This window comes from Zeus faber (assembly GCF_960531495.2).
Source record: "Zeus faber genome assembly, chromosome: 15".
NCBI classification, from domain to species: domain Eukaryota; kingdom Metazoa; phylum Chordata; class Actinopteri; order Zeiformes; family Zeidae; genus Zeus; species Zeus faber.
The window spans coordinates 23,581,917-23,595,257 of NC_137194.1; the positions used below are offsets into that span (position 1 = coordinate 23,581,917).

The 13,341-nt window shown below is 50.5% G+C and overlaps 1 protein-coding gene across 2 annotated transcripts; it reads left to right on the top strand.

Moving 5' to 3' along the window:
* Nucleotides 1–62: 62 nt before the first annotated feature.
* On the top strand, nucleotides 63–12,911 carry zhx3b (zinc fingers and homeoboxes 3b). 2 transcript variants are annotated; one of them, XM_080015592.1, is made up of 7 exons: nucleotides 63–577; nucleotides 6,478–7,384; nucleotides 7,499–7,600; nucleotides 7,719–9,365; nucleotides 9,497–10,297; nucleotides 12,015–12,354; nucleotides 12,512–12,911. In XM_080015592.1, exons 2-7 carry the CDS (start codon nucleotides 6,641–6,643, stop codon nucleotides 12,520–12,522), a joined length of 3,645 nt encoding a protein of 1,214 aa, XP_079871718.1. In that variant the 5' UTR covers nucleotides 63–577; nucleotides 6,478–6,640; the 3' UTR covers nucleotides 12,523–12,911. The 2 variants fall into 2 exon arrangements, with proteins under 2 accessions (XP_079871718.1, XP_079871719.1); XM_080015593.1 differs by having other exon boundaries at nucleotides 12,518–12,911.
* The last annotated feature ends 430 nt before the right edge of the window (nucleotides 12,912–13,341 follow it).

Here is a 13,341-nt window from a genome sequence, read left to right on the forward strand (position 1 = left end):
ATTAAATAAATAATAAAATAAAATAAAATCAATACAATTGAAAGAAAAAAAAAAAGTTACATCAAATAAAATAAAAATTCGAGGAAAAAAGAAAGGGAAACGTCACCTGAGGTGACCGGTGGAGAAACTCTTAATTGTCAGGCAATTAAGGGAGGTCTCGACACCACCACCGGGTTCACCGCATCCACCGGTGCCGGTCAAACCCCCCAGGCCGGCGGCATGTCCGTCCTGACGCTCCACGCCGGAGCTCCCACGCCAAACTCCAGAGCCTCCGCCGTCAGTGACGTTGGCGTCACGTGTTCGTCTCTCCACTCTGTACGTCCGTCGTGTTTTCCTCCCCACTCCGCCTGCTCCGGCGCCGAGAGCCACTCGGAATAAACAATAGCAAAGGGCCGGTGCGCGACCCCGGTTCACCGTCCATCGACCGGGAAGGAGGGGGCTGCGCCTCAGTCTGCACCAATAAAAGGGGCCAAAAAAAAACCCCCACCAAGTGAATTTATTAATTCCACCGAGACCTTGTTAATTCACGTAAACTTTTTCCGCGCCGCCTAAAGTGCTCCGCTCGGACAAAGACCAGGTGAGTGGGCTTTTACTGTATTTCTCTAGCGGAAAAGTGTTCCGCCTTCCCCAAAGTTGCCGGAGCCTGCCGCGGCGCTACCTATGCGGGCGGGCTGGGCTGGCCGGCTGCGCGTCGCTCGGTTAAAATGGCGACAGCGAGGGGGGCGAGCGGTTAGCGGGGCGCCGCCGCCGCCGCTCCGCACGGTTCCGCCGCGGGCTCGGGGCTCCGCGCGGCGACGCGGAGCGGAGCGGCTCGCGGCACTTATCGCTCGAGCGGAAAGATCCACGCGCGCGCCAGGTTTTTAACTGGGGGTGGGTGGGGGGTGTGTGTGTGTGTGTGTGTGTGGGGGGGGGCGCTGTCATCATCATCATCATCATCATCATCATCATCATCATCATGGATCGTGGATCATCCTCGCGGAATGTTTCACGAGGCACTTTGCCCCTGTGCTGTGTCAACAAAGTGTACTTTTATTACTATTTGTTCCCCCCAAATTAATGGAAATGGTTGTCATTGAATTGATGGACGCGTTTAGGTCTGCTCGGCAAACATGTGTTTAGTGTTCTGAGCCAGCTGTCAAACTTTGCCCTGTCCCATATCCTATGAATGAAGAATCGGGTAAGTGTCCAGTTGCATTTTATTGCTTATTATATATAGGGGGGGGGGTTTTGTTGTTTTTTTGTCCCCAAGTGATGTCATGAAATCCAGCTGCTTTAAATGGACTTTTGACTACTGTACTTAAAACTTTCACTCACAACTCCACTCAGTTTTACGTTATTGACATTTTCACGAGTCAAATGTCACATTGATGGATGTGGGTTTCCATAAAGTCAGTTATGCGGCTGTTAACTGCAGAAAGCCTCCGCGCACCCGCTCCACAGGCAAGTTAAAAGAATAAAAACTGATGCCTTGGCTGTTTATCTCGGCAGCGTTGTCACCAATGTGCGGCCGCGGGGATTAGAGCAAATCGTTTCCGGACAGCTAATTTTTGTCTGATGTCCACACAATTCCCGACCGTAGACTTGCCGCCTTAATCCGACTATCTATTCATTGGCCGTGTCACAGCTATTACCCTGCACATAAGCCAATTGACAGACTATTGTCGCTGATAAAAGTAAAAAAAAAAAAAGATATCACAATAGCCGCTCTGGGCGGATGGGGTCGATGTGTGTCTGCTCGAGAAATGCGATTTGACAAGTGTCAGATTGTCCAAATAGCTTCGGTGTTTTGTCAATGGGCCCGCTGCTGTTGTATTCCATTGTGTTGTTGTTGTTGTTGTTGTAGTAGTAGTATGTGCTGAGGCCACGATCTCCCCGAACATCTGACTCAACCTTGCGTTCAACATTCCTGATTTACTCCGTTCGGAATCTCTCCCACTCTCCTCCGCTCGCAAAAACGGATCGATACCATTAACCTTTTTGTTGTCGTTAAAGAGCGTTTCCTCTGTCTTGACCCCCACGTACAGACGCGGTTACCTGCAGCTTCCTATTTTATATGCCCCCCCCCCCAAAAAAAACAAAAACAAAACATAAACAAACAACACATACTTTTCTCATGCAAGAGGAACAAGCAGCGTGATTCACTCCTCCAACCAGGGCCAGTAGGACTGGGTCAGCAATAGCTGCCTCTGATCTGCCTGGCTGGTTAACAGCCTGTGATGTCAGCCATTTTAGGTTGGACTGCAAAGAGCATGGTGCTCCGCCATTTTTTTCTCTCCCTCCCCTCTCAACAACCCAGCTTTAACGCCTGCACTGCCAGTGGCCACAGCAATGCAGCCTTTATGCAACCCACGCGGCCGTCCGCTCCCTGACCCGAGAGCGGCCCAAACGGGACTCGGCAGCAGATGGGACGGTATTGCGGGAACACCATCACTGAGGTTTTCTTATGGTGGCCAGAATTAGAAAATGCATGAAGCCAGTCGCCAGCAGCCAGGGGCTAGAAAGCTCAGATACAAATATGGCCCCTGGAGCCTGCAGAGGTGAGCGTCTTAAAGACCCTGGAGTTGATTGACGGTGTTATTAGTAGAGGCAAGTGTAGCGGGGTACGTGATGAATGGTTTGTCTAGGCGGATGTAGATGGCGAAGGTTTTGGTTTGGTTAAGTCATACCTATTAGCTGCTGGTGCAGTTTTGGTAATTGGCGTTGGTACTGTTGGTGTAGTCTAATGAAGTTGTCCGCCGCAGGGCATAGAGCTCCGATTTGCAAACCTTTAACTTACAGTCAGTCAACTAATCCCGTAACCCCCTGTGAACCGAGCAGAGTCCCGATCCACTAGCCCAGGCAGATGTCTGCACAGAGTCAGGCACTGTGTGTGAACAGGAAGAGACGCCATTAGCTCAGACCAATAGCAGGAGTTGGTGATGGCGACCACACCTTGCTGGGACACATGAACACCGCGTGAGAGGCACTGAAATAGGAGCAGGGCAGGGACTCTCCAATCACCACTCGCAGGGGTGTGTGGAAAAAACAAGCCCATCAAGAGCCAGGGACTGGATGGCAAATGAGGCGTGTGTGTGTGTGTGTGTGTGTGTGTGTGTGTGTGTGTGTGTGTGTGTGTGTGTGTGTGTGTGTGTGTGTGTGTGTGTGTGTGTGTGTGTGTGAGAAACGAGCTGGTGGGAGAGAGGGGGTAGGAGGTGGTTGCCATGGGGACAGTAACACACCAGTGGCGCTGCCGACCTGTCTCCCTGGGCCGAACTTGTTCAGAGAGGCAGTGGAAGGGTGGTGGTGGTGGTGGGGGGTGGTGGATGGTTTTGGAAAGGAAATGCAACAAACGTAGAGACTGCTGTTGGTGTACGGATGGATATTTGCATTTCTGAGCCTGAATCTAACAAGAGTAGTGTGGCGAGCGTGCAGGTAGATTCTAAAGCCAGACCGCAGGACTAATCTGTTGGCTTTCTCGTGAGTGAGGGAGAGCGCGGGTGCTATTATTGGCCTGTACTCAGAGGATATAGCCTCGGCCTAGACGAAGGCCAAGGGATGAAAGAAGGTCAGGCGGCGCAGAACCGCGGACGCGGTATAGATAGTGTACGTCGTGAGACAGGACGTCAGAGTTTTGTTTGGAAGAGCACCGTGTCTCGCACGCAGCAAAAATGGCCGCCTCACTGCCTCGGTAAACAAGCCTCGCCTCGCACACAGGCTTGCGAGCGCCCACCCCCGCACGCCACATGCACACACACACACACACACTCGCGCTCAAACTCTCTGACTGCCCCCCCAACCCCCCACTCGCAATCTCTCCCTCAACCCACAGGAAACCCACATTTGCAAAGCACTCACACACATAACAGACGCTCAAAGACATCGTTGCCACATGGTCAGTGTATGCGCAATATTTCTGACCCAAATTAGGTCTTGGCCGATACCATCATACCAATGAGTCAACAAGGCTCGTCTCGGCGCGGCGCGGCTGAAGCAATGCAACCCCACTTTTGACTCCCGAATAATCGCTCAACTTAACGCTGTGCGGCCTCCGTCTTCATTCCGTTCCGTCCCTGGCCTGCGGAATAGATTTTCTCCCCTGCCAATTTCTGCCAGGTCTTCTTTGCCGTGGCCCTACTCTTACATCATTCTTTTTTTGTTGCGTTCATATGACGAGACGTAACCGCTAAGTTATGTTCTTGGTTGACAGTGTGGCAGCCTTTTTTTTTTTTTTTTGTGTGAGCAAGATGGATAGTTTGTGGCTCTCTGCTGTGGATCTTCATATCCACTGGGTAAAAACTACTGAATACAGGCGCTTTGTGCACACACAGATATTAAAGCTCAGCACTCCAGGTTGTGTCCAGTGGCTGAAGAGTCCGGGGTGGAACATTCCAGGCTTCGCAGTGCAGCGAGGAAGGAGGGAGGGAGGAAGGGAGGGGGGGGGGGAGGACGGGAGCGAGGGAGGGGGAACGACTCAGTGTGATTGTAGTGCAGAGCAAGACTTGTGGGTAGTGGAGTGGGGGTTGGTAGGGTGGGGTGGTGTCGGGGTAGGAAGGGTGGTATCAGCGCAGAAAATTCCTCGCTGAAACACCTCAGTGCTTCCTCCACGACAGTTAACACCCCCCACCCCCACCTCCCCCCCGATCTCACCCCAATACAGCAGCCCATCCCCCACCAGCCCTCTCCCGTTCTCCACTCTCATCTGCCATCGTTCCCCACCCCACCCCTCGGACCCACGTGATGGATGGCTGGGACTGCCCACCCATAAGCCTTTGTGTTTGGTCATGTGACCAGCCTGCCTTGGCAGAGCTGTGCCCCCTGATGCAGAACTGAATGGCAGGGGTGTAGGAGGGGTGCACAACAGCCCAAGCCAAGGGCAGTTACTCTCTGGGGGGTGGAAGGGGGGAACAAGGGGCATCACGTTCCCCTTCACAGTGGCGAAACTCCATTTGCCTCTTAACCCCTCACACGCCAGTACGAAGAGAGGCAGCCCGCCAATAAAACAAATGTATGATGCTCTTCAGCAATACACAGTTATAACTTGAAATAGAATGCATTTGGGAAGATAAAAACTTTCTTTGACAACCTAATCAGATAAAGCAATTAGGCTTTTTCCATATCAAAACTTTGAAACGCTGACCGGGTCAAACGTATGGTAGGTAATCTACAGGTACAGTCTAGTGATTATTTAATGGCACCCAAATTATAGCCCGGGATTAAGACCCGCATTATGTCATTATACCTCAGCTGTGTTAGTGTGTAAGAGGGCAGATCACCCCAGTTGTGTGAGGGTTAACTGGGCTCTGAGCTAATGCACCATGACCTTTCTGTGGCAAAGCTCGGCTTGGCTGTGTAAGAGGACGTGCACTCACGTGTGTGACGGTGCACAAGAGAGAGAGAGAGAGAGAGAGAGCTGGTTGCACTGGAACTGGGTTACTGTAAGATAGCGCTGACCTATATTGCTCACCTAGCAGCGATGGCAGTGCTGTGGCAAGAGGTGAGACTCGGTCAGAGCTAGGGCTGAGGCACCGAAAGCGTTTGACTGGACTTGTTGTGGATTCGTTGCACCGTGCAGACGTAGGGCCATACAATAGTCTTGTGTTCAGAGTTGGTGCATTGATGATATTGGAGGAAAGCGAATGAGGGTGCTGAACCCAGACCAGGCGTTCAAGGAGAAGTGAGGCGAGACTGTTCGGCGACCGCACAGAGCGGTTCGAACGGCCTGAACGCTGTCCTCCAATACTGCATCACTACTACTTAGTCGTGGGGGTGGGGGCTACCATCTACACAGGAAGTGTTGCCATTTTGTGGAGACGCCAAAGGAGTAAAGGTGAAGTACGATCGCCTCTAATGTTGTTAGTCAGGATTCCCTGACTGTGTGTTTTCGTACATGCTGTAATTAGTGCTGAACACCTTTCCAAAGTCATTGAGCCACTTAATTTTAAAACTGGAAAGTTTACTTTCCTCCCGAGCAAAGCAATGGACTCTTAAGCAAGTATTTCTCGAGCACCCTTCAGCAAGCCTTTTATACCGTGGAACGGTTGAGGCCCTGCATTAAAAAAAAAAAAAAAAAAAAAAAAAGACAGTGCCTCCTCCGTGGGGGTGTGTTTGAACGAAGGGAAATGAGAGGGGGAAGGAGTTGTGGGGGAGGGGTAGGAAGGGGGTAGACAGGAGCGCTCCCAAAAAGTCTTTAGTGAAGGAGCTAGGACTAAGCTGGCTTGAATACCCTCATAAAAGAGATAGCCTTGAGTTTCACAGGGCAGAGGAAGTTAATGGAAAGAACTTTTTTTTTTTAATAATAGGAACCAGTGGGGGGCCTTTGGTCTCGACATTCTTTACAGGATCTTGCGTCCTTTTCTTTATATTTACCTGAAAACATTCAGTAAGTGTGGCCCATGGAACAGATTTCACGAGTACTGTTGATACTAATATCCCACCTTTCTAGCAGTATGGTGCTCTCGTTTATTTGTTGTTTTTTTTGTGTTTACTTTTTTGTTTCAGGTTTCCTGTTTTTGCGTGGCAGTGAGGACCACAGAGCTATGGACGTTCCCTGCCATTCTCCTCCCCCGATGGATGGCCCGTAGTCACCCAGGAACGACGCATTCAGTTAGTCACGCCCCTCTCACAGCCATTCACCCACCCAACCGCCCACGCTGTGATCACCATGGCCAGTAAGAGGAAGTCCACTACCCCATGTATGATCCCCAGCAAGATCGTGCACCTCCGAGAGGAGCTGGAGCAGGACCCCCCCATCCTCCCCCGCCAGGCCCGGGGTTCGGGAGGGGGTAGACACAGTCCCCTGGACTCAGGGGGGGAGGCTGCCAAGCCAGAGATGGGGGACACTGCCAAGGACGGTGCTGGCACCTACACCTGTAGGCCCTGTAATTTTGAAACCCACGATCTTAACCTTTTCCTGGATCACGTCTACAGCGGGCACCCAGATTTCCGTGCGGACCCCAGCTTCTTCTGCGTGGACTGCAGCGTTTCTGCACCCAAGTTTGAGGGTCTGGCTCTGCACAATGCCAGGGTCCACCCCAGCACATTGGCCACCACCCTTCAGTTGCGGAAGAAAGACAGGAGGGTGGTGGTGGAGCAGAATCTGGTGATTGAGCCGGACACGGGGAAAGACACAGAAATATGTATCACCAAAACCCCCATCATGAGGATGCTTAAGGGCAAATCAGAGCTCAAGCGTATAGTGATGTCCCACCCAGCCCCCGGGGATTCCTCCTCAGACCCTCACTCTCCCTCCAGGCAGGCAGAAAGAAAAGAAGCGACAACAGTGACAGTCACTCATGTCCCTACCATTGTCCACAATGGAACAACAACCAAGGTTTCCCTGCCCTCAGCCATCCAGATAGTCAACGGCTCGAGTGCCCTACCGATGCTCAAGACTGCCATCACACAGGTAGGCAGTACATCTTTCTCTCAGGAAACCTTTTTTTGTGTTGCACTAAAAAAACAAAACAAAAAAAAAAACGTTGATTAATTTTCTGAATCGACATTTTCAAATTCCTTAAAGGTGGTCTCAGTGGTACAGAACAGAAGCCTTCACCAGTCTGGCCCCATTACGGTCTCCTCAACTCTCCCTTCCTCCTCCTCTTCCTCAAAAAATCTCCCCAAGGTATACACTTTTCCCCTGTTGAGCCACTGCTCGGCTTTAAATAGAATTAAACAATATGATCATTACAAATCATCAAATCTTTTAAGCAATTTTCTCCGTCTCCCCTGTCAATGTTCAGGTGATGATTCCTCTCAGCAGTATCCCCACCTACAGCTCCTCCATGGATTCCTCATCCTTCCTGAAGACCTCCTTCAGTAAGTTTCCCTACCCCACCAAGGCTGAGCTCTGCTACTTGACCGTGGTCACCAAGTTCCCCGAGGAGCAGATCAAGATCTGGTTCACTGCCCAGAGGTTAAAGCAGGGAATCAGCTGGTCTCCCGAGGAGATTGAGGAGGCCCGGAGGAAGATGTTCAACACTATCATACAAACAGCACCCTCTAACTCCCAGAGCCACCACAACACAACCCAGCACACGATCACGGTTCTGCCTGCCTCACTCGGGGCGACTGGAATCCCTCACATCCTCCAGGGCTCTCTAGTTGGCCAAGGAGGGGTGATTGTCACCCAGCCAGTCATGGCCAACGGCATCCAGGTTAGCAGTGCACCTGTGACCTTGGCAGTCACACCAAAACCCCAGGCTGCGGCTCGGCCTATGATGCAGGCCCGGCCTGCTGCCGCCTTGGTGGCGGATAAGTGCATCAGCACGGTGTTGGGGACAGTGGGTAGTAGCAGCAGTGGAAACAATGTGATTAGCAACAGTTGTAGAAGTGGAGTAGGAAGCACTACCAGTGTTATTAGTAGTAGCAGCAGTAACAGCAATAGTAGCAGTAATGGCACTAGCTGTCAAGCTAGTGTTATCAACCTCAGTCTTGGGAACAACAACCATAGCAATATTGGCAGCAAAGTCAACATTATCAATGGCAAACCTAACAGTGCTAAAGCCGATTTAAATGACAAGAGCAATACTAAAGCTACCAGCAATGCTAACTCTATCAAAGGCAGCAGCGAAAATAAGAACATTGATATCAGAAAAACCAATAACAGCCCCAGCACTGTTAAGAGTAACAGCGATAACAAAATTAGCACTGATATAAAAAACACCACACATAGCAAATCTAACAACAGCAACTCCAAAAACACCAGTCACGGAGAGAAGAGCAAAGAATCCAACAGCGGTAGCAGCAAAAACATAACCAGCAGCGCATCCGGTGCTCCGACCAGTACCCATTCACAAACCGCCTCCAGCAGCACCTCTCCTGCCATCAACATGGAAGCCGCCTCCTCCCCTGCCTCCAAATCCTCGTCGCCCTCTCCCACGGCACATTCACTCAGCGTGCTGGGCTCTGGGATACTCGCCAGCTCATTGTTGGACCCCACGTTCTACAAGGGCAAGAAGTCTCAGGGGCAGCTCAACGCTCTGAAGGACAGCTTTCTGAGCAGCCAGTTCCCCAACCAGGAGGAGGTGGAGCGCCTCATCTCTCTCACCGGCCTCACCGTGCGAGAGGTTCGCAAGTGGTTCAGCGACCGGCGCTACCACTTCCGCAACCTCAAGGGCTCGCGCGCCAGCCTGGGCGGATTGGGTAAATCCGGCAGCTCATCGGCGTGCGCCGCAAGCGCCGCGGGAGGTGGTGCCGCTGGCGGCTCCATACCCGTGGACCTCCCCGACGGAAGCGCCGGGGCAAAAACCCCCCTGCACAGCTCCGCCCCCCTCAGCCCTCCGCCCTCGCAGACCCCCACCTCCCCGACCACACCCTCTCGCCGGCCCCCGAGGGCACCTTCCCCTGACTTCACAGCTATACGCTACAAGGAGAGAGAGCCTCACCAGGTGGGACTTCCTTTACTTTCGCACAACATTAGCCTCACAAATGTGGATCCGAGTTGTGGAATGTTTGGTAAATTACAACGAAATGACTTTGTTCTTGTTGGTCAAACCTTCTGGCTTCATCTCTTTCTCAGGTAAGGGCGCTAGAGGCGAGCTTTGCCAAGGACCCTGACCCCTGTGGAGAGGAGGTGGACCGACTGCGCGCCGAGACCAAGATGACCAGGAGGGAGATCCACAGCTGGTTTGCTGAGAGGAGGAAGAGGGCGGCTGCTGAGAAGAGGAAAGAGGAAGCGGAGCGGGCTGTGAGGGAGAGCGTCGGCGTGGAGTCGAAGGAAGAAGAGGGAAAGAGCAGTGACGGAGGGAAAAGAGAGGATGGGGAAGACAAACAGAGAGAGGACGTCTCGGGGGAACCCAAGGTCAACCCTATTAAGATCAACCTGAAGATGCTGAAGGTTACAGAGGCCAACGGCAAAACCGAGAGTGAAGGTGCGGAGAGCCCCACCGTACCTCCTCCACCCAGCTCCACACCCTCACCCTCCCCGGGACCCACTCCGTCCTCCGCTCCCAAACAACTCCATTCCCAGTCCCCAAGGCCTTCACCCATCTCGGCTATCGTCATCAAGCCCTCACAGTCCCCCAAACCCTCACCCATTCGGGGCAAGAAGACAGCAGAGCAGCTCCATCTTCTCAAACTGGTCTACGCCCGCACCCAGTGGCCCAGCGCTCCTCAATATGACGAACTGATCACCTCCACAGGACTTCCCCGGCCCGAAGTGGTGCGCTGGTTTGGGGACTGCCGCTATGTGCAGAAGAACAGCCAGCTCAAGTGGCTCGAGGCTTACCAGGCCCTGGTCATGGAAGAGGAATTTGAGAAGGGCGACACGCAAGTCCTCCAAGTCCACCTGGACGCCCACGGCAGCCTGGACGAGTCAAAGGTATTTACACCAACCCGTGTGACGAGCTGTTCAAAGAGGTGACCATCGAAACCAAATTCACGCAGTTGTTCAGTGTTAAACGACGGAATGTAAGAAAGTCGAATATTTTTGTTCATCGTAAAGTGGTATGTTGTTGTTCGATTAGAATTTTATTGTCGATCATTTTATAAAATTTCTTACATACAACTAAACAAAATGTCGTCAGTCGCCGACCAAGCTGCAACATTAAACAATATAAAGACAGTAGACTACATATGATTGGGTTTGAAATTAAGATATCATCATTGCATCATATCATTTTGTAGTTGAAAGGGACGATGGACAGAAGATATGGCCTCAACCTTATATATTATTATTATTATTATTATTATTATTAATAATAATAATAATAATAATAATAATAATAATAATAATAATAATAATAATAATAATAATTGAGGGAGTTTGATAAATATAGATATTGATAAATTCCCTATGATTATTTGATGTTGATATAATACTGATCCACTTCATGGAGCTGCTCAGGTCATTTGAGGCCATTTCAATCTGAAAACATGAATGCTGGGGGTTACACTGTGACAAGGCTGTTGTTCATGTTTTTTAAATTGATGTTTAGCAATACAAACATCAATAAAACCATCTGGTTCTCAAGCCACAGTCCATAGAGTCACATTGCTGTTTAAAAACGTACAATAAAATATGCATGTTGAACCGCTAACAAAATGTATTTGTTTTTAAGATCAGGATATTTGATCTAACATTGAAGTTAATTTTCAAGATAATTATTTTTCATTTCTTCTGTCGTGCCTTTTTTATGTGTATCTTCTACACATTATCTCCATGCAAATGAAGATGAAAGAGATCAAGTTCATAAAAGCATTTGACTAAATAAAACATATTTCTTTGCACAATGAAATTGCATTTAATCCCTAAATACGTGCTGTTATGATTGAAGTGAAAACTTCCCATTTATTTAATTTGCGTCCAAGAAACTTTGATGAAAGTTATTCTAAAGTGCTATTGGGCACAAATCCAGGTGTTTTAAATGCACTTGATGCAATTGAACAGGAGGTTTGCTGTCTTTCAAGGTTCCAGCACACTGCTGTAGCCTCTCACTGGGCACCGTTTAAGCCCTAAAAAAACACTGAATCTCCTTTTCCAAAATGGGAAAGTCACATTATAGTGACACATGCCTTGTATTTCGTATTATTTTTTTATTTACACGTTTTGAATAACAGTCACATCAGAGTGTTGACAAAGTGCAAATATAACCACGGGAAAGATACCTGATAAAATGCAGGTTTGACAAACATTTTCCCTAGTATGATATATAAAGACCGAGCTTCCCGCTTTCAAAAAGGAGATTTAACTTTTATTTTATTTTATTTTTTTCTTCAACAATTAAATGTTGGCCAAAATAACCGCCTTCAAGTGCAGGGAGAGGCTGCAGCAGAGTGGTACCTTTCTCAATACTGAAGCGCTCAGCGCATTTGTGCCATGAGCAGTTATAAATGAGGGGAAACCAACAGCTATCTTACCTGTCTAGTAATTGCTCAGCCCTTACGTTCACCTTGATGTAATTAAATGTCGACGTCAACCTTGTTGTTTTTAATAGTATTTTCTGTCAATTATTTTTATGAATATTTTAAACTTTTTTTGTGTGTGTTTTTAATATATGTAAATGTGGGGCTAATGGGAGTCACTGTGCCCGTGGCAGGTGAAGGAGCTGGCGCTGGCTAGCGTTTTGACGGAGGAGCAAGTGCGACGCTGGTTCTCCATCAAGACGGCAGCTCCGCCGCCGGCTGAGGAAGCCGCCGTGATCGCGGCCGCTACCGCCGCCGCCGATTCGACGGCGCCAACTACACTGTGCCGGGCGCAGGAAGTGGAAACAACCGGAGCGTCTGGATCCTCCCCAAGGAAACCCCAAGAGAGCGAGGAGCAGAATGCGGACGCTGTAACAAAAGAAGACGGTGACGAGGAGGAGGATAAGGAAGAGGAGGAGGAAAAGGAGAAGAAGGAAGAGGAGGGCGTCGGCGGCAAAGGAAATACTGTTAAAGGTAACGAGGCGCTTCTGTGGGACCTCACCACCAACCCTGCATTTCAAATGATATTGTTTCTAGTTTTGATAATTATTATTTTCATTTTTTATTTTTCTTATTGTGATAGATCATGGCACTATGGTATTTTAAAAACTTCTCTCTCTCTCTTCCCTAGGAACAGACTGATGGGGGGTGCTCGCTCCGAGTGGAGGACAGAATTCACGGCGCAGGTGGTCTTTGTACAGCGGGCGCAGCAGAAGACGGCAGATGTGATTGTAACTGGATCACCGGGAATGGACCTTGAAGCCCCGCCCACCCATGCCTCTCCTTCTCCTCCCACAGCCCTCGAGGTGGGTATGACCCCCACCACCACCACCTCTTTCCTCCAATTTACCACTATGTGGAATGGACCCTAAAGTCGCAACCCCCTCCCTCCCTCCTGTGCTGCTCCCACCCGTCCAACGCACTCTCACGCGTTTAGTTTACCGGTGTCCTCCTATCCGCCATTTTCTCTTTTCTGAGGAAGTTCCAGTGAAGACTGAGGCACAGAACCGGGCGAGGGAGGGAGAAAGGAGAGAGGGAGAGAGAGGGGGGTGGGGGGGGGGGGCGGGGGCCGGCGGGGGAGGACTGGCTGCGTTTTTTTTCTGCCGCGTTTGTTCCGCCTGCCTGCAGCAGTGGGAGGACGAGAGGAGCGGGGTCTGGCTGGATTACGGGGGTGGGGTGCTGGCGGCGGCGGCGGTGGTGGGGTGGGCGTGGTCAGAAGTAAGGCTGTGGTGGGGAAGAAATGGACGTCGGGGTGTTTTCAAAATCGCGACGGGTCAGATATCGGGCCAAGCCAACCCGAAACGTGGCTCGGTCGCTGCGTTCAAGCGGACGTCTGGCCGGGGTTGTGAAGCCGCCTGCACAGCTCTTTGTGACAGGGTGCTTGCCCAGGCCTAAAGAGTCAAACGGACCCCCCTCACCTGCGTGCGAGTCCCAGTGCATCCAGATCTCCGCAGACATGCA